We start from the raw sequence: 15,386 nt of genomic DNA on the forward strand, positions 1-15,386 counted from the left end.
TTTTTTGAGGAAACTCCACACTGTTTTCCAGAGGGGCTGCACCAGTTTACATTCCCACCAACAGTGTAGGAGGGTGCCCGTTTCTCCACATCGTCGCCAGCATCTAGTGTCCTCTGATTTGCTCATTTTAGACACTCTGACGGGCGTGAGGTGGTATCTCAGTGTGGTTTTGATTTCTATTTCCCTGATGAGGCTTGCTTCTAATCCTCTGTTCCACTCTCTCTGTGTCCCTCCCTGCTCATGCTCACTCTCTCAAAAATAAAACTTAATAAAAAATAAAGAAACAAAAATATGAGTCAGCTTTACACTTAAAACCATAAAAACATCCCTAGGAAGAGAAACCAGTTCCTTTCACTTTCAAGATTTGGAAAATGAGGTACACAGACTCAAAACTCAGAGAATCTAAAAAATCTGACAAATGGGTTAATATGTACTATCCGTCACCCAGGGTTTCATATGTTCTTACAAGATTCTTTCACTGCAGCTTAAGGGCAATTAGTTTACAAATGATAAAAATGAAGAACAATAGCACAAAGAGACCCGCTTTAGGTCACATGCAACACGTAAAGAGTCAAAACCAAAACATTCTCAAGAAACTGTTTTTCCATCACAGTTCACAATTTCTTCTCAGTACATCTTCATTCATATAAAATTTCAATTCATGGTAATGATTCTTGGGTGGTTTTGAAACTGACCTGTTTGTGCTTTCTTAAATATACCACTGGATTTTTTTTTTTGTGCGAAGTAAACATAAAATCTATTTTCATAGTGTAGGAGCTAAGTGCAGGCCACCCCAAAATGGGCCACTTTGGCATGAACATTATTTTGAGTTAAAAAGCAAACAAAACTCGTCTGATTCAGGAAAAGCTCTCTACCTCCCCCTCAACTGCCTGCTGGTACCAGGAGGAGAGTTATTAATGGAGATTCCTCTTTAATAAGATAAGAAACTTATCTGCATAACAGCGCAACCTTTGTTTTCCAAACATTTCCTTTCACCTTCCTGCTAATGGTCTCTTTCCTCTTTGTTTCTTCAGACACCAACCCCTCTCCTGAGCTCCTATAAATGTCAGATTGCCTCACTGTCTTTGGAATTTTCATGTCTGTGTGGGTTCCCCATTTTAAATATTAAATTTAATTTTTTCCTGTTTATCTGTCTCATGTCACTTTCATTCTTAGTCCAGCTAGAAGGAAGGGTAGAGTAAATTCTTCCTCCCTAACAATAGCATTTAAATGTCCATTTTTAATTTAGAGAAATCAACCTCCAGATACATTAATCTTCATAGAACACATACTAAAAATAGCAAATGTGCCCTAAAAGTAGAGACAAATAGCTAACATATTTCTAATAGATGGCAAATGTAGTCCTCAACACTAAAATCTAATATATGTTTCCATGGTAATTATTGGAAATCAACACATTTTTTTCCTATTATATGACCTGAGAGAGTAGTTAGCATTTTTTATGTGTCATTTCTAATTTCTCACTTTACTGACCTGGTTGTCAAAAGTTCGATATACAGGAACTGCTTATTAAAAGTTACACCTTGCATTCTATGACCCAGTTGTGCCATTGCTCAACTGAGTGTAAGAATTCACAGCCAATAAAAATGCACAGCCATCTCCCTCTTCCCAGAAATGTTGCTTCAGTGCCCCAGGATGGTGTCAGACACCCCTCTGGCAGCAGCAATTCAATGACTAAAGACTTCTAAACCAGTGCTTTGCCCATAGCTGGCACTTAATACCTATTTGGTGGATGGGAATGATTTGTTGTTTTTTCACACAGCAGCGTTAAATGAATCACCTTTAAGCAGCCTGCACTGAAGTGAGATTTTGATCAGGATATGAAACATTGTCAGTCAACAGGTTGTTGTTTTTACCTAGAAATAATGAGAATATCAAGGTGGTTCTGAGAAGCAAGAGTGAGTGGTGTGTTAGTGAGGAGTGGCTATGAATATGTGATCTCTGATCACATATGTGAAATGGGCTGTGTGTGTGTGCTAGATGATACCATGGGCTTCTTGCAAATACCTTAAATGGAATTACTATTTTTTAAACTACCTGTTTTTGTGTACTGTAAAGATTTTCTAACCCAAAGATCTGAGTTCTGGTGGATTCCCTCTACTCTCATTTTAAGTTTACTTGTGATTTATAACCTCTATTAGCTGCTAGAGACAGATGTTTGTTAAAATGAATTAAACTTTTGAACATGTAGGTACTGTTTACCCAGTTTTTTGTCTGTTTTGAGTCATATCATTGACCAATCATATTTGGAGGTTCAATTCCTTTTTTTGTTTTTTTAGTAGGCTCCATGCCCAGTGTGGAGTCCAATGTGGGGCTTGAACTCACGACCCTGAGATCAAGACCTGAGCTGAGATCAAGAGTTCGATGCTTAACCAACTAAGCTACCCAGGCACCCCTCCATTCTTAAACTACGCCGCCCTTCTTTACTACACATAATTGAGATTTAGCTGAATACAAGTGTTCAAAACAGGAAATTAGTGGTATTTGCTGCCCATCATATACCTTGTTCTTCCTTGGTAATTGCTATTTGCACCGAACAAACACCCTATATAGCCTATTTGCATAGGCTGAAATACATGTATTTATGCACATACATGTTGTTAAGACACATTCCTAGGTGGATTTCCTGTTTTAAAAAGGGATATATAAGAATTGTGTCCAACAATGAGGGCCCTCCTGATTTAAAAGGTTAATTATTTAATACTTGAAGAGAGTGCCCTCTCGGATATCTCTTTGAGTAGCAAATGTATTCTATAAAACGCAGTTTCATTGAATACATGAGGCAAGTAACCTCATTAAGAGTAGAGTGTGAGGGCAATATACTAATGTTCATATAGGTTCAAAGGTGTTGACCATGTAAGAAGAATGAGGCAATTCGGTGGAATAAATCCCACCTACTGGCTATGTTTCTTTATCACTCCTCCCTCACGGAAACAGTGAACTCAAGAGAGGTAGTTGCTCTTCACCTGTAAGATGCTGCCGAGTTTATAAGAAGATCTATTGTCTAAGCAAAGACCTTGGTATGCCAACTACAGTCCACAGATCAGCAGCATCAACATCAATAAGAAACTTATTTGAAATTCAAATCTTGAGTCCCACCCTGGACTAATGAATTCATACCACTTTTTAACAAACTCTGTAGGTGATCTGTATGTACTATAAAGAATGCAATTGTCAGCGAGCCCTCTTGATCAACTACAGATCCTAAAAGTTAGAACCAAAAACAGACCAGACTGGTTATATTATGCTCCGACTGAAGCCCCTTGTTCTTATTTCTTATCACAGTTTCTTGAAGCATTGATGACGGTGTTTTCCAGTGATCAGAACATTCCAACCACCAAGCCAGAAAAGCCCTGATAGCAACTGAATGCATAGCAGACCACAACCCCCAAGGCCTCTTTCCTGACCATGATCGTCGGCGGAACACACACTGATCCCCACCTATGATCATGTGCTCTCTGACCACTCTCTTGCACGCATCCCCCTAAACTCTCCCTGCAAAACTCTAGGTGTCCATCTTCCTGGTAGAGTTCATTTGTTAAAGCTTGAGCCAGCCACCTGTTCCAAATGCCAGCACCCAAAGTAAATGTTTCTCTTTTTTTTCCAATCCCTCATCTCTTGAATTATTGGCTTCTCTTGCAATGAGTTTATCCAAGTTTGTTCCACAAAAGCATAGGAAAACTCAGTCAGGAGATACGCTTTTGATTTGTCCAGCCTCCTTGGGATTCCTTAAGATGGGACAGTTGGCCTGGGCAGCACCCCAGGGCTCACCCATTCATTTCCTGAGTTTGTGGCTATGATGGGGGAATCAGTTACACAATAACAACAAAAAAAGACTGTGAATGGCTGTTCTACAGACTTCTAGTGGACTCTCAAGGAGTGGAAACAAGGAACCTAATTTTTATGAATTCCAATGGTATAAGAAACACCCAACTGTTGGCTGGGATGCAACAGGAAGTTACTCAAATAAGAAACCTAAAAGCTATCAGCAGAAGGGAGGAGGAAAAGGGACAAAAGCAGGGAAGGAATGTGTTTTGTTTTGCATGGAGACACTCAACTAGGTGTTTCAGCTGATAGTGCCTTGCCAGGTGTCTCCCACCTGATGGCCTCTTATGTGAGCCAGTCTGAGTCGGACTGGAACTAAGGACATGTGCAGAAGCCCCCTTAAACTGACCTCAAGTTAACTTCAGTTCATTATAACACTAAGATCTCCTCCTATGGGCAGTTGTTTTGCCATTTTTGGAACATAGGATGTATGCACTATCATGTTGACATGCTAGGTACGCACACTTGAGCCAAAAAGTGCCAAGGCAAGCTTCCTGCTCCCATTCCCTAATACACTGAATAAAGGCTTTCTGTACCAACTCCATAAGGAGACAGTGCTTTGAGAGTTATCTCCCTGTCTCCTTACTTGTAACAAATAATAAAAAGTTCTTTGCGTTAGACATTTCCTTGGGTTGTGTCCAATTTGATGCACCTCAAGTGGCAATCCGCTTGAGTTCAGTAACAACTACGTTGGGTATAATCTTGAAGGGTTTTTAAGATGAAAATACCTGTCTTTCTGTCAGTCAGTGGTTCTCAACTGGTGTCAGTTTTGCTACCTGAGGACATTGGGCAATATTTGGAAACATTTTTAGTTGTCACAACAAGGGAAGGTACTGTTGGCATCTCATGGGTAGAGGCTGGGAATGCTGCTAAACATTCTACAGTGCCTATGACCAACCCTCACAACACAGAATTACCCAGTCCAAATTGTCAATAGTGGCAAGATTCGGAAACCCCACTGCAGACAAAGTTTATATTACTCAGAATATATTTAATCATCTCATTCATATTTACAAAGTAGGTTACGTACGTGGAATAATATAATACAGAAATAAAAGTTAAAGGTGTTTATCAAGAATTTAACATTTAGCTGGAAAACAAGTGAAAAATTCCATACAGCAAGTAAAGGACTTCCACTGACTATGTCCATAGATAATTAAATACTAAGAGCTTCGGCCCACATGATTAGTTCAACATGAATGATAAAAACTGAAGGTATATCATTCTTGGTTATCAACACTGGTTTTTACCAGGATCATCCCCTTGATATTTATTAACTGAGAAATAAGATAATCATCTCCAAANATGACCAAAAAGCAAAACTATACTACATAAAAAATCTTCATGCTGTAACTGATCAGGGAAAAATGGGATCAACAGACTTCTGAAAAGATATTTCAGTGCTGAGGCAAAAGTAAGTTGAATTTAACCCTTCTTATATCATATATTTTATGTCTAAGGAAATAGCTCCAAAGGTTAGTTTTCATGCCTGTAATTTTGGTGGCAAATAACCTTGCTGAAATGTCCATAGCAGGAAACCCAAAGGAACAAAATTGCCAGTATTGGACAATTTGTGCTACTGGTGTAATAGCCATCAAGTGTATTTTTTGTTTTGGTGTTATTTATGAAGAAAATAAAAAGGAAAGAATTGAGGTCAGCGTTTTAGATGTCTTACACAACTCAGGAGCAGAGAAGCAAGAAAAATGTTACAGGATAGGAAAAATTTTGACCGCAAAATGTCAGATCTTATCCAAGGAGAAAATGTATTAAACTTCATGGCTCTGATGTGGAGATGCTACAGCAACATGACTGAAGTTCCTTAATATGTGGGCATTGCAGAAGCAATGAAGAGGAACAGAACATATCACCCCAAAATATGTCTTTTTGGCATGTGGATTATCTTAGGCTGATTATCTTTAAGAGACTGCAGACACAGGAGACATTTTGAAAACCAAGAAATTACCCTTTTGTAAGACATGTACATGTATAAGGGAAATCTCCATTTGTATGGGTATGTCCCTTGCTCCACGACTTTAAATCTCTAAAAACCCTCACCAATGGAGAAAGCAATGACTTAAATCTGCATAACAACCACACCCTTGATTACTGCGTTTCTCCTGGAAATCTTCCATAACTGGCTCTCCCACCCCCAGTCTTCTTTTGCCTTTAGTTGGAGATGGTATTTAACATGGTAGCTCAGGCCATTTCAGGGAGTTACCTGATTTTCCTGGATTTCTCCCTTGTATGGAGGAGGTATACAAGTCATTAAACTTCTGTTTGTTTTTCTCCTGTTAATCTGGTTTCTTATTACAGGGAGGTCTCAGACCAGACCTTAGAAGGGTAAAGGGAAAATTTTTTCCTCCCCAGAGTAATACTCAGTAAAAGTGACTCTTGAGTGGATGCCTATTCACTTTTCAATGAGCCACTGTCATTCCAGGGAGATGCCACCAGAAAGAGAGGTAGGAGGGTTTGATATCTGGGCAAAGTTTGGCTATTTCATATTGTGAAGACAGTGATCAAAGATGTCAAATGTTGCGCCCCCAGAGAGGCTTAAACAGTTCTGTGATCTTACTGTATCTCTCTGTAAATAAATACAGCAGGTAAATAATAACAAGGATAAGGGCATATATTACAAAAATGATTCATTACAAAAAGGGATAAGGAGTCCTCTGGGTATAAATTTATCTGACTTTAAAACAATGCATCTTGGGGCACCTGGGTGGCTTAGTCGGTTAAGCGTCCGACTTTCGCTTAGGTCATGATCTCGCGGTTTGTGGGTTCGAGCCCCGCGTCGGGCTCTGTGCTGACTGCCAGCTTGGAGCCTGTTTCAGAGTCTGTGACTCCCTCTCTCTCTCTCCCTCCCCTGCTCACCCTCTCTCTCTCTCTCTCCTAGAAATAGGTAAAACATTAAAAAAAAAAAAGAAAAACAATGCATCTTAAATGATGTACACATTAATTACATTACTAAAGGTATTTTAGGGACTAGGGAGTTTATTGAGCAAGTCTAATTTCTATTGATTACATTCTTTGGAGGGAGAGAGAAAGTGTACATGTGCAAGAATTGAAATGGGCTTGAGAGGGAAAAGAGAAAACCTAGATGTTTATCATTATTAACTAGTGCCAGTCTTTCAGATACTTTGCTAGTTCTCAAATTACTTCATGATGAATGGATACCCATATTATTGTAATCAGTGTATCTAAACATAATCATTCAGAACATGATTGTTAATGAACATTCCCTTAATGTGACAGTTTCAAAGCTAAACATTTCCTAGAAGGACAATTCTATATTAGGAATGCTTAATATCAATGTAATTTAAAAAGAAGATGGTGGCATTTCAAATTATATTGGCTCTTATTTCCTGTTCATTTAATTTTATGAGTGCCAGACACATAGTAGGTTCTTAATAATTATCATTCAATGCCCAAATGAAAGAAGATCTCCTTTAAGACCGCACATTCAAACTAAAGTAAATCTAATATAAGGTAAAATACAGAATCAATGGAGTTGGAACTAAAGCTGGCCATTTTAATAGAAGATAAATTAGATTTTAAAATTAGATTTGAGGGAGTTCTTAATGGAGCACATTATTCTGCATCCTAAATTACTCAGAAAATCGTGTATGTGGAGCAGAGAAATCACATAATAGCTGCTAACATTTTATTGGGTGATAAATATGTGTCAGACACTGTGATACATGTTGCCACATACTAGTTTATTTAATCTTCATAGCTCCTCTATACGGTAGGTACTATTATTATTCCCATTTTATGGAAGTGAAATTTGAGGCTCAGAGAGATTAAGTGATTTACCCAAGATAGTGGGGCCAGACACTTGGTTCCTGGACCTGGTCTGAAAATGTAAGCTCCACATTCTGTTTTGTTCCCTATTCACTTATGTTTTATGTCCACCTCTTAACCTCATGCATGATTAATCATTAACTTTATCTTTTGAGTTATCTGATTGTTTTGAGGTATCTGATTGTTCCTCCCAAATAGTGTGTCATTGTCTGGAAGAATGCTTACCTCTATATTGTTTCAAGACCCTCTCTCTCAAGGCTCCAAGAAACCCCTCCCCCTCCTCTCACATATTTACCTCCTTCCCCAAACACATATAAGCTTTCCCTAGGCTTATTTTGGGAATGACCCCAGCTTTCTTGATGGGTTGTCCAGATAATAAAGCTTTCTTTGTTTCAAAATCAGTGTCTCAGGGGTGGCTCAGTTTGTTGAGTGTTGGACTCTTGGTTTCGGCTCAGGTCATGATATCATGGTCATGGGACTGAGCCCCATGTTGGGTTCCGTGCTGAGTGCAAAGCTTGCTTGGGACTCTCTCCCTCTTGCCTTTCTCCTGCTTGCGCATGTGTTCACTCTCTCTCTCTCTGTGTCCCTCTCTCAAAAATAAGTAAATAAGCTTTTGAAACCAACAACAACAACAACAACAAACAACAAAATCTGTGTCCCAGACATTGACTTACTGAGCGCTGGGTGCATGGACACGATTAAATTCAGTAACCATAACACAGTAAACACAGAGTTGGGTTGGAATAGACAGCATTGCTGCAGAGTCTACACCTTTAACCATTAAAGTGCTTTGTTCCATATAGTAAACACGTCCACACTGGGAGGCCATCCAGAGTTATCGTATGGCCAAGAAACACAGTGAAGAAGGAATTTAGGACTGCCTGCCTGTTGGGTGCAAGAGCGGCTAGGCCTGAGGCCACAGCAAAGTGCTGCTCTGAAGAATCCTTTGCGTCAGGGAAATTGGAAACAAAGAATGGAGGGAATAGGAAACGTCAGGATTTTGGAGTGAAACTAAAAAGGTGAAGACCGGTGTTGGATGCATGTCAAGTCAGGCAGCAGCAGTTAGAAACCCAAGCAAAAGCATCTGGGTAAAAGTTTCAGAAACCAAAACATGAAATTCACTCACAAATGGGCAACAGTGGGAATGAGAAATATTCACAGAAGTGAATGTGCCAACTTTGTGCTTTGTTTCTTTTTCAAGCAAGCTTGTCAGGTCAGGGACTAAAGACTAATGCCTCATGGCCCTTGCCCCTTCATTCTTGATCTCTTGTTCATTGCATAATCTAGTTCTCTGTAGAGTATGTGAAATATATCTACACTGCATATCTGACATGATCTTAACTGTCTGTCCAAGTACCTTTCCTGGCTAAAGGAATCAACAATTTTGAATATTCCTATAGAAACTTTTTCTTTCTTTTTTTCTAAGATCTTATTTTTTTAAAGTAATTTCTCCATCGAACATGGGGCTCAAACCCACAAACCTGAGATAGAGAGCTGCATGCTGTCGTGACTGAGTGAGCCAGGCACCCCTCATAGAAACTTTATCTATGGTCAAATTTCCTAGCAAATTTCACTCAGTTTTTGTAAAAGCCTGGTCTAGAATCTAGCCTAGTTCAATCCTACTTGAATTATTTATTATAGTATCCTCTCAGCATTAAGAACGACTCATTTGAGGGGCGCCTCGGTGGCTCAGTTGGTTGAGTGTCTGACTTTGGCTCAGGTCATGATCCCACAGTTTGTGGGTTTGAGCTCCTCATCGGGCTCTGTGCTGACAGCTGGGAGCCTGGAGCCTGCTTTGCATTCTGTCTCTCTCTCTCTCTCTCTCTCTGTCCCTCCCTGGCTAGTTCATTCTCTCTCTCTCTCTCTCTCAAAAAGAAACACACACACACATACACACACACACACGAAAGACTCATTTGATACATGTGAGTGATACCTCCAAGAATCCATAAGAAGGAGAGGTTTCGCCATCCCAAAATATGCCACTTTGGCATGAGGACAGTTTTGAACTAAACACGATCAAAACATAGTCTCAAGAAAACCTTTTACCTCTCCCTTAACTACCTAAATGAAATTAGATAGGGGGCGAAGCCCAGAAAGAAATCTAGCACCTGAGATAACTTTATATCTGAAGGACCTATCTATCTATACGATGTCAAGGCAAACATCTAATTACCAAACATCAGCTCTTCTTATTGTCCTGGGAATTACCCTCCTCCCCTTTGAGGCCCCAGGCCTCTGCCCTGTTCCTTAGCTCAGGATGGCATAGAAGCCTCAACTGCCTGACTTGTCCTTGAATCTCATCATTCTGCGGCTCCCATATGTATGCTATTAAATTGGTTTTTCTCTTGTTAATCTGTCTTATGCCAATTTAATTATTAAACCAGCCAAAGAACCTAGAATGGAAGTAAGGACAGGTTTTCTTTCTTTTTTTTTTTCTTTTCTCTGTGAACCTTTTATTTTATTTTATTTTATTTTTACAAATAGTTTATTGTCAAATTAGTTTCCACATAAAGGACAGGTTTTCTATCCTAATACACACCACCCAATGGAGGGCTCTGACATCATTTTTATCATGTCAACAGTACTGAACCAAAGGTAATGGTGGAGGAAAACATGCTTATATTACTTGCACAGAGGTGTATCCCGGCAAGTGTACCTGTCAGAAAACCTGATAATGGTGGTTTGCAAGGTCTGTACTCATCAAATGGTTTAACATATGTCTTTAGAGAGGTTTTAACACGAAAGGCTTTGAAGGCCTGTGAGATAAGGTAAGAGATTTATGAGTAAATGGCAGAAAAATATGATTAATAGTGACAGCTTCCAGTTCCTTCTCTGAGCTTTTAGTCTTCTGAGTAATATGGCAACTCATCTGGGAATTCTGTAATTGCTACCATGATAACATTGTGACTCTTTCAAGGACTCTGTGGTCCAAGACCAAAGCTATAGACCTGCGTGTGCTGTGCCTTGACCATCTGAAACTTGCAAGGCTGAGGAACTTGCAGTCACGCCTCATGCAAACCAAATTCCTTTCTTTGTCACAAAGATGATCGGGATAGAACATTCCGCATGATCATAAGCCTCTCGAGGGCAGGAGACTGCATGCCTTGCTGACTTTGTGGACTGATGACTCATTTGCTGCAGCTCCCTTAAGAGGAAGCCACAAGCTAATTTTAAAAGGAACTTTGGGAGTACATGACCTTGAAGAACAAACACTTTCTTTGCTTCTTAATGCTTTTGTTTTACTAAAACCAAAATGCTTGTAGTATAAATACATATTTGAAAACTATTGTGAATTTAAGTATTAATGACTGCTCCAATATTGGCCACAATTTTCTTCTTCAGTTTAGGGAACCAGACAGTATAAGGAAAGTTTTTCAAACAATTTCCTTGATTCTTCAATCATTTATTTTTGTAGTGCTAGAAGCCTTTTTAGCTATGGGCAACTTAACCTTAGGCCACAAATGCTAAAAATAGCCTAGGGGTGTTTCACCCTTCCTGGCTGTGTGCCTATCTGCAAGAATAGAGCTTCAATAGTTTATCCTCCTCAGGTATAATTCATTTTCCTCCTTTTTTCCTTATGATCCTGTAGGGGCCAAGGGCAGGCCACCCCAAGATGGGCCACTTTGGCATGAAGATTTTTCTGAGCTGAAAGCAACGGAGACCCTATGGGCTCAAGAGAAACTTCTGTCCTTGCCTTATCTACATCGAAGACTTAAAATTAGCGGTCTTTCCCTGAATAAACGTTATTAGCAGAGACACATTTTTTAAAATTTATTTATTGTGAGAGAGAAAGCATGGGAGCAGGGAATGGCAGAGAGAGATGAAGAGAGAGAGAATCCTAAGCAGGCTCCACAGTGTCAGTGCAGAGCCTGACAGGGGGCTCAAACTCACGAACCGTGAGAATATGACCTAACCTGAAATCAAGAATCAGATGAATGGAAATCAAGAGATGGATGCTTGACTGAAGGAGCCACCCAGGCACCCCTAGCGGAGATAAATTGTACCTGAGGCGTCCATCCATATGGCAGGGAAAACATCCAATTACCAAACATCTATCCCTCTTACCATCCTGTGAAATGCATTTCTTTCCTCTAAAGTCCCAGACCCCTACCCTCTTCTCCTTAGTTGAGGATGACACACGCACCTCATTTTGCCTGTCTTTGGAATTTCCGTGTCTGTGTGGATCCCCCCCACATACACTATTAAACGTGATTTTTCTCCTATTAATCTGTCTCAAGTCAATTTGATTCTTAATTCAGCTAAGAAAGACCATTGAAGGGAACAGGAATTCTTGCTCCCTGACAATCAATACTTAATGGTTACTCCTACCTTGTCCTAAAAAGAAATAAGTGTTGTCCAGGAAGTTTATTTATTTATTTTTGAGACAGAGAGAGAGAGAGACAACACAAGTGAGGGAGGGGCAGAGAGACAGGGAGAGAGAGAATCCTAAGCTGAATCCAAAGAGTCGGGTGCTTGAGAAGCCTGGTTGGCTCTGTCACTGAAAGCATCAAACTTTTGCTCAGGTTATGATCTCACTCAGGGTTTGTGCGTTCAAGCCCTGCACTGGGCTCTGCGCTGACAGCCTGGAGCCTTCTTCAGATTCTGTCTCCTTCTCTCTGCACCCCTCCCCAGCTTGTGTTTTTTTTTTTTCTCTCTCTATCTCAAAGATAAATAAAAAGTGAAAAACATTTAAAACAATTTTTTAAAATAGTTGGATGTTTAACCAATTGAGCCACCCAGGTACCCTAACTCAACAGAGTTTTCCATGTGCTCTATATCTTTTCCCCTCTTCTTCCCTTCTTGAGAAATAATTCAGACTCTAATCAGAGCATATTCAAGGGAGTGACCAGGATAGTGGAAGTATTATATCCACAGAAAGGAAAAAGAAATAAAAAAAAACTAAACAAGTTGAATCCAGGGAAATAGAGGCCCAGGAGCATCATGGTGATAATCAACAAACTTTTGAAGAGCTGTGTGGCGGAAGAGAGATTATAAGTGTAGAACTGGGGTCAAGAAGTAGACAGTGAAACAGGGATGCTTTCTTACATGTTTTTCTAGAGATAGAACTGGCTTCCTTCAGAGGGAATGTGATCCAGCATAAGCTGGCTGAACACTTAGGAAGATGTTACAGAGTGGTTCAGTTACACAACAGGTAAGTTGCTTCCAACCTTGGGAAGCTATTTCTGTCCTTTTATAGCTATAACATTTCTGTTCTCAATTCCTTCATGTTAAGCTATAGAAAGAACCAATCACTGCTACCTGCTCCTTACCTTTTCCCTCTACTCACATCCTCCAAAGGTAGGCTATTTTAATACTGCAGTCACCTGACAAAAGAGGTGTCTGTTTTAATAGCTTTCAGTAACACTATTCTAAGGGAATCTATTGCACAGTGAAGTGGGGGGAGGGGACAGTCTTCAATGTTCTCTTTCTTTTTCAACCTCAAAGAGTCTAGGATTAAACATGTGCTTTGAAATTAAAATCATTATAAATTTGCTGAGTAAGAGAACATCAAGTGTACTCACTCCCCAAACTGGAAAGGTTTCACTTAGCATAACGTATGAAAAAAAAAATGTTTTTCTCTTGTAATATACATGAAACATTTCTGAGTGAAGGCATTGTTCTAAGTTTACAGCTGTCTTGTTAAAAAATAAAAAGAAATAAAATAAAAAACAGCCCCCAGTGGGAGTCATTTGCCTCCCAACAGCAAATCAAGACTTATCTATGGTTTGGACCTATCTCAAGAATGTGACCTTTGATTTACTTATTTTTTATTATTATTTGTTTAATGTTTATTTATTTTTGAGAGAGAGAGAGTGTGAGCTGGGGAAGGGCAGAGTAAGAGGGAGATGGAGGATCTGAAGCAGACTCTGTGCTGCCAGGAGAGAGCCTGATGTAGGACTTGAACTCAGGAGCTGTGAGATCACACCCTTGAGATCAGGCCCTGAGCTAAAGTCAGATATTTAACCACTGAGCCACGCAGGTGCCATAGGGAGGTGACCTTTTAAAAGCCAATATGAAATGACCAGATCAGCACAGGTGAGTCATATGCGTGATAAGCGTCTGACATCAGCTCAGGTCATGATCTCACAGTTTGTGAGTTCAAGCCCCTCATCGGTCTCTGTGTGGACAGCTCAGAGCCTGGAGCCTGATTCACATTCTGTGTCTCCATCTCTCTCTCTCTGCTCCTACCCTGTTCATGCTCTGTCTCTGTCTCTCTCTCTCAAAAATAAATAAACAAACAAAAAAAAAAGCCCTGCCTTTCCCAGTCTCCCACTCACCTAGGTGGCTTGAAAAAATCCTTTCTTTCTTTTGTTAATAACTTCTTGCCCCACCCTCCTTCTTATAAAAGCCTTCCATTGTGTGCCAGCTCTGCCCCATTCATGGGTCATTTAATAAAGCCAACTGGATCTTCAAATTTAGTCAGCTGAATTTTGTTTTTTAATAGGCTCTAACTGGAAACAATTCAATCTATATTTACGCATGGTTTAACTCTGTGACTAAAGTGTTGGGGCTGCTGTGGAATCAGATTTAGTGCAGCAGATATTGTACTTGATTACGACCTGTCTTACTTAAATTATTAATAGTGAGTAATAATTGAGTGATAATTCATTAATAAGTAATTAATGAATTGCTATTAATCCTGAGAAGATCTTACACATGGAAAAGTTATCCAAGGCAGAAAACAATGTCAAGAAGTCCTGCAATGGGGAATCCCTCAGCCATGATTCTTACACCAAAGAAGGAAGCTTCAAATAGAGAACACAATCTGACTTAAAATTATTCTCGTTAGTTTTTAGTGGTTTCCCTATTTGTGACAATAATAAAAATAGCATTTAACTTCACTTCTCTCGTGTACAGGTTTCGTGCCAAGCCGTTCACATTTCTTGGCTTTTTTCATCCTTAAAACACACTGAAAAGTTGCTACCATTGTTTACTGTTGGCTGGCGAGGATCAGGAAACTGAAGCTTAGGGAACTGAGTATCACCCCCAAGGTTCTAGATTTGGTGGTAAAGCCCAGCAAGGAATCTATATTTGACTCTAGATCCTAAGCTACTCACCCTTCCTCCGCGTTATCTGCCTTGATGGCCCTAATGCCATGGTGATTATTTTATTTAGGAGAAACTGATGTAGAAAAACACATTTTTGGGGGGGTTCCCAGTTCTTTCCTTTTCTACTTTCAGGACTACTCAAGCTTAGAAGGTGACACTCACCCCGTTTGTGAAGGAGAACGCTGGCATGCCGACGTCCATTTCCATTTTCAACATAACAGGAGTAATTTCCCAAGTCACCTTCTTCTACAGAGTCCACGATTAATGAGATGGAAACTTCCTGTTCCCCGAGATGCTCCTTGAGAATTCTAAAATATAAAGCAAAACGAAACAAAAAAACCCCACACAAACATACACAAGACGTGAAAAAGAAAAAAATTTAGATGAATGTGAATGTGCTGGGACAATACCTACAGCATCTACGCTTCAAATTTGGCTCTGGATTGATGCCATCTTAATTAAATTATATCATGCCCTTTTCCTCTTCACTTCTAATGAGGAAGCTTGTTTTTGGACATGCTAATGAAGCTGCAGTTAATTATCTCTCTTAGCAGGACAATCACACTGTCATGATAAAGAGGTGAGAAAGACCTTGAAGAAAAGTTTACAGATTGCTTTTCCTTTAAGAAATATGATATGGCAAAGGTGAGATAAGAAATTCTAATGTCTTAGGTTGGAGGACTAGTT

General features: G+C 39.7%; 1 protein-coding gene across 1 annotated transcript in view; it reads right to left on the reverse strand.

The window, feature by feature from the left end:
- IL1RAPL1 (interleukin 1 receptor accessory protein like 1) overlaps nucleotides 1-15,386 on the reverse strand; it is a 639,823-nt gene that overhangs the window by 34,570 nt on the left and 589,867 nt on the right. The window contains exon 7 of the mRNA XM_077763082.1: nucleotides 14,862-15,007. Within this exon, the coding sequence (XP_077619208.1) occupies nucleotides 14,862-15,007 (146 nt within the window). The remainder of the gene's footprint in view (nucleotides 1-14,861; nucleotides 15,008-15,386) is intronic.

The sequence above is a fragment of the Crocuta crocuta genome, unplaced genomic scaffold, assembly GCF_008692635.1.
Source record: "Crocuta crocuta isolate KB4526 unplaced genomic scaffold, BGI_CrCroc_1.0 scaffold486, whole genome shotgun sequence".
In the NCBI taxonomy this organism is placed as follows: domain Eukaryota; kingdom Metazoa; phylum Chordata; class Mammalia; order Carnivora; family Hyaenidae; genus Crocuta; species Crocuta crocuta.